Here is a 6,000-nt window from a genome sequence, read left to right as displayed (position 1 = left end):
GTATGGGGAGATGGGTTTTTGTATGGGGAGATGTATGGGTTGGTATGGGGATAGGGGAGGGGTTGCTATTGCTGGCCACGTCTCAGACTCTGCCAGTAGAGGTCTGGAGAAATGCACACTACTCAACTCCAACCCACACATCAGACCAAAACAAAAAAATTAAACAAAGAGCAAGCAGGGCACTTTCTCCTAGAGATTGCTGTTTGACAGTAGTCTACAGATTATACCTTTAATCAACTATTTTTGTTGGACTAATTGATCTAATAAGTATTGTTATATTTGAGTTAGGACTTTAGTTTAGTTCCAGGACTGGAAGTTGTATGTAATTTAGGATGTCTAGGAACTCTGACTGTGATATATCGGCTGTTTCAACGTGTGTGTTTTATTGCACACAGTCTTACATATAGACTGTTTGACTTTTTCATGTTGCTGAGGTCGCAATTTCTATTTGGATTATTTGCCTCATTCAATATTTGTGGGCTGGTCGGATGATGCCTCTAGTCAGGGGCGGAGCACAGGAGAGAGAGGGGAGAGAGGGGAGAGAGAGAGAGAGAGAGAGAGAGAGAGAGAGAGAGAGAGAGAGAGAGAGAGAGAGAGAGAGAGAGAGAGAGAGAGAGAGAGAGAGAGAGAGAGAGAGAGAGAGAGAGAGAGAGAGAGAGAGAGAGAGAGAGAGAGAGAGAGAGAGAGAGAGAGAGAGAGAGAGAGACTGCTGCTGCTGCTGCTCACTGTAATGTTGCATCTCTCAAACTCAACACTGCTTTCGGATTGATAACTAATCTCACCACAAACCTTGGGAACTGATTCATGGGTGGAAGTTGAACATTCGCAACAGCAAGTTTGCCCGGTGCTGCTTTGTTGCTGGCCGCGGTGGCAGCAGGTGTAGTTAGGGGCCACTCAGAGAGAGGCTCTACCTCCCGCCTCCTCCCTCCTCGCTGGCCGGTGATTGGCATTCCGACAGATCAAAGATCAGCATTCATTCGCTGTCATGGTAACCCGCAGCTGCGGCAATTGGAGTCGCCGGTGGCGTGCAGCAGCAGCGCCGTGAAAGGACGGGGGAAAGGATACCGGAGGAGGGCCGAACAAGTGAGCAGCAACGGGATAATGGCTACGGAGCCCTCGGATTGAATGATGGGCTCCACCAGCACCACGGCACCGCGCAGCAGCCATGGCTAGATCCACAAACAGAAGCGCCAAGGACGGGGGGGACGCACGGGTCTCCTCCTCCGCTCCCTGCACCGTGGACCGGGCCGCGGAGGCGCGGGACCTCCTCCTCACGGACCCCCGGAGACTGTCTCTCGAGGAGGTGCTGAGATCCTACGAGCAGCCCGTCAACGAGGAGCAGGCGTGGGCGGTGTGCTACCAGTGCTGCAGCGGGCTGAGGGCGCCTGTGACCGGCGGAGTGTACCGGGTGAAGGACCCGTCCTCCATCCTGCTGAACAGAGACGGGACGGTGTCGCTACAACAGGAGCCCCGCAGCGACAACAACAACGGTAGGATCACTTCAGTGCTGCGCATATAGGATATATATTCAACCTGCTATTGTTACTGTCTGCACGCCAAACAATATCATATTCATTCTTCACAATACATCATCGACTCTATTTGATGTTTGTATTCATACAGGGTGTTTGGAAACAGGAGTTTCAATTCATTTTTAACAACCAAGTGTTTTGCTTTTCAGTTGGGTCAAGTGTGTGTTCCTCCAGGTGTCTTTGTTTTTGTCGCACTGAGCCCTCCTGCCCCTAACGGCGGGGCTGGTTTTGGATTATGCCGGTAAATGATTAATTATTCATATAGAACGCAGTTTCCCCTTTTGTATCTTAGACTGGGGCATTTCAGAGAAGTGGAGAGAGGAAGCCCACGGGATAATTGCGCAGTCTTTCGAGCTTCATGGAAAATACCTGCAAAGTGTGTCCCAGGGCAAGCAGGGTCCAACGCTGCGGTGCGGGGCCCAGAAGAGGGTCGCTGGCAGCCTAACTATTAAATTTACAACCAAGACGAGATGAAAAATAAAACTGCGAGAGGAGAGTGGGATATATTAATTGAAAATGGGGGAACCTGATGTAAACAAGTCAAGACTACAGTCTTTATCTGGTCTGCATCCCCTTAACAATTGTGTGTATTCATTGAGCCGTACTGTATTGTACCCATTCTGCAATCTGTTAAATAAAGTTTTCATTAATTCATTCATTCATCATTCATAGAGTGAAGGGAGATAGCAGCGGTGTTGTTAATGCATCATCATGACCGTGCAGATAAAAAAATATATATAAAATATTGGCCACGCATTTTTACAACCGACCCATCCCATGTAGTGATAACAAGATATTAGTTATATCACATTCCTTATCACACGCCATTCCCTTATCTGTCTTCCTCCTTGGACTATAAGTCACCATCTCGTCTCGTGTCAATTCATCATTTTTATTGCATAGTGTGTTGCTAAGAGACTGGCTTGGGGGAGAGAAGGGTGTAATTGGATTTTTCCCAGTTGGGATTTTACAGCTTGGTTAATTCAACCATTTGGTTGTTAATGTTTCACGTGCATGGGCATCTTTCATCCTATAACTTGCCGCGCACGTGCGCCCCGCCATCAAGGCTGGTGTTTGTTTTCTCTCAGCTGTGTGCCATAAACAAAACACAATACAGATCACGTCATTATACAATGGCGCTTTGTGCGCTACGGACTACGGTGATATACGTTGTTGATGCAACCAGCTAGTCCATTGTTGTAGGACAGCTCACTGAAGTAGCACTTTGGTGTTTTAAAGCGACCAAATACACCCCGAAGTATAACCGTATATCAGAAGTTAACTGAAACGTAGACAATTTATTAGACCGTTATAGAGTAAATGGCCAGCTAACCTCTATTTACATTTGTTCTTATTAGAGTATAGAGCAGGGGTTGGGAACCCACATTTGAGAAATTCAGTCTCATCCGGGGACCCAGGCTCATTGAAACACACCAGTACTCTTGTCATGTGGGCACCCAAAATATCATTTTGGTTTTTTCCAGGGTCATATAACCCACTGTTTTGGAGTAATGGACCAAACTGAACTATTAAAAGATGTTCCATGTATAGCTTTAGATATAGTTTGGCTAACTTGACATTTTACAGCCTGGGCTTATAGACTCCTTGTAGAAGTCCCTATCGTTCAAGTGTCCTGCTGCGGTACCAGGCCTATAGTGTACCTGATTACGGTATTAGTCGTTTGTCATAGAGCTGTGTTATAGACCTCTTCAAAGTTGACAACATAAACATTCTAAAGGGGCCCAACACATGTATTTCCTGTAGCAGTGTTTGCTAACGGCAGTCCCTAAAAACCTGGTACATGAGACACCAAGTCACAACCTTTTTGATATCTCATGATACTCACTAACTACAACATGGATACTCTCACATGATACAGTCATGATACTCACTAACTACAACATAGATACTCTCACATGATACAGTCATGATACTCACTAACTACAACATGGATACTCTCACATGATACAGTCATGATACTCACTAACCACAACATAGATACTCTCACATGATAGTCATGATACTCACTAACCACAACATAGATACTCTCACATGATAGACAGTCATGATACTCATTAACCACAACATAGATACTCTCACATGATAGTCATGATACTCACTAACCACAACATAGATACTCTCTCATAATAGACAGTCATGATACTCATTAACCACAACATAGATACTCTCTCATGATACAGTCATGATACTCACTTTAACCACAACATAGATACTCTCTCATGATACAGTCATGATACTCCCTAACTACAACATAGATACTCTCTCATGATACAGTCATGATACTCCCTAACCACAACATAGATACTCTCACATGATACAGTCATGATACTCACTAACTACAACATAGATACTCTCTCATGATACAGTCATGATACTCACTTTAACCACAACATAGATACTCTCTCATTATACAGTCATGATACTCACTAACTACAACATGGATACTCTCTCATGATACAGTCATGATACTCACTAACCACAACATAGATACTCTCACATGATACAGTCATGATACTCACTAACTACAACATAGATACTCTCTCATGATACAGTCATGATACTCATTAACCACAACATAGATACTCTCACATGATACAGTCATGATACTCCCTAACCACAACATAGATACTCTCACATGATACAGTCATGATACTCACTAACTACAACATAGATACTCTCTCATGATAGTCATGATACTCACTTTAACCACAACATAGATACTCTCTCATTATACAGTCATGATACTCACTAACTACAACATGGATACTCTCTCATGATACAGTCATGATACTCACTAACCACAACATAGATACTCTCACATGATACAGTCATGATACTCACTAACTACAACATAGATACTCTCTCATGATACAGTCATGATACTCATTAACCACAACATAGATACTCTCACATGATACTGTCATGATACTCACTAACTACAACATAGATACTCTCTCATGATAGTCATGATACTCACTAACCACAACATAGATACTCTCACATGATACAGTCATGATACTCATTAACCACAACATAGATACTCTCACATGATACTGTCATGATACTCACTAACTACAACATAGATACTCTCTCATGATACAGTCATGATACTCACTAACTACAACATAGATACTCTCTCATGATACAGTCATGATACTCACTAACTACAACATAGATACTCTCTCATGATACAGTCATGATACTCACTAACCACAACATAGATACTCTCACACGATACTCACTTTAACCACAACATAGATACTCTCTCATGATACTGTCATGATACTCACTTTAACTACAACATAGATACTCACATGATAGTCATGATACTCACTTTAACCACAACATAGATACTCACATGATACAGCATGATACTCACTAACCACAACATAGATACTCTCACATGATACACAATCTAGCTCAATCTTCCTCAAAAGGCAGAAAGAAAACACAAGCCCAGGCCTCAGAAGTAGTGCTTTAATCATAATCAAGTATTGAAATAGTTTGGGCGATACAGCCTGCACTATTGAACCAATCCTAGGGCCAACAGGGAGACCCCCCTGACACCACTGCTACAAAACGATTACAGAGGAAACAGGAGTTTCCCCTGATTTAACAGTTTGTGGAGAGGGTGGATTTCATACGGTCTGGTTTAACAGGTCAGCGGTGGAGTGGGTGGTTTAACAGGTCAGCTGCGGAGTGGGTGGTTTAACAGTTCAGCGGCGGAGCGGAGATTGCGCTCGTCACCAATGCAAGAGGCTGCGGTCTCGACTCAGAGAGTCAGCATTGCCTTGGCTCGGGCTGATCGCTATACTAACTCGTTTGGCTGAGTTAGGGGGTGGGGAGCCGTGGGTGGGTCCTGGGCGTTGTGGACAGCGACCCCTACAGTTCGGTCGGGGGGCCTGCTCAACAAGGGTAGGATCTGGAGAGAGGTAGTGCGACCTTCCACACGTTACACTCTCCCAGTGAGAATCTGCGCGGCCAGGCTGGCTGCCGGCTGGCTGCACATGCGTCGGAGGAAAGCATGTGACAATCTCCGGCCTCTCGGACCAACATTAGGGGAAAGTGCGCAACAACCAGGAAGGGGGTTGGGAATTGGCATAACGACTAACAGTGGGATGGGAGAAAAATCTGAAAAAGGAGGAGGGGGAAAAAATATGATAAAATAAAATAAAATAAAAAATAAAAAAAAACAGTTCAGCGGCGGAGTGGGTGGTTTTCATACGGCTCTGTGGGGTTGATGGCCACAGGGTGTGACTGTCCGTCCATCTACCTCTGTTTTTAATAATTTTTCAATGAGAAATATCCCCTTTTTGGCGCCTCCGCCGGATCTTGTTCTGACGGGGCAGAAAAGTTCAGACGACATTAACTTCTTTTGGAGTCGCTGGATACAACACACTCTGTTTGGCCCTTTTGTTACGTCGTCAGCGATGCTGTTGTTTCTGCA

The 6,000-nt window shown here is 44.5% G+C and overlaps 1 protein-coding gene across 1 annotated transcript in view; it reads left to right on the top strand.

Moving 5' to 3' along the window:
* Positions 1-697: 697 nt before the first annotated feature.
* Positions 698-6,000, top strand: part of spire2 (spire-type actin nucleation factor 2) — an 83,914-nt gene continuing 78,611 nt past the window's right edge. Inside the window, exon 1 of the mRNA XM_084335490.1 lies at positions 698-1,490. Coding sequence (XP_084191616.1) covers positions 1,166-1,490 — 325 coding nt within the window. The 5' untranslated portion in view covers positions 698-1,165. The remainder of the gene's footprint in view (positions 1,491-6,000) is intronic.

This window comes from Notolepis coatsorum (genome assembly GCF_963971535.1).
Source record: "Notolepis coatsorum genome assembly, chromosome: 18".
NCBI lineage: Eukaryota > Metazoa > Chordata > Actinopteri > Aulopiformes > Paralepididae > Notolepis > Notolepis coatsorum.
The sequence above is the reverse complement of the archived record's forward strand: the minus strand, read 5'-3'. Positions and strand labels throughout refer to the sequence as shown.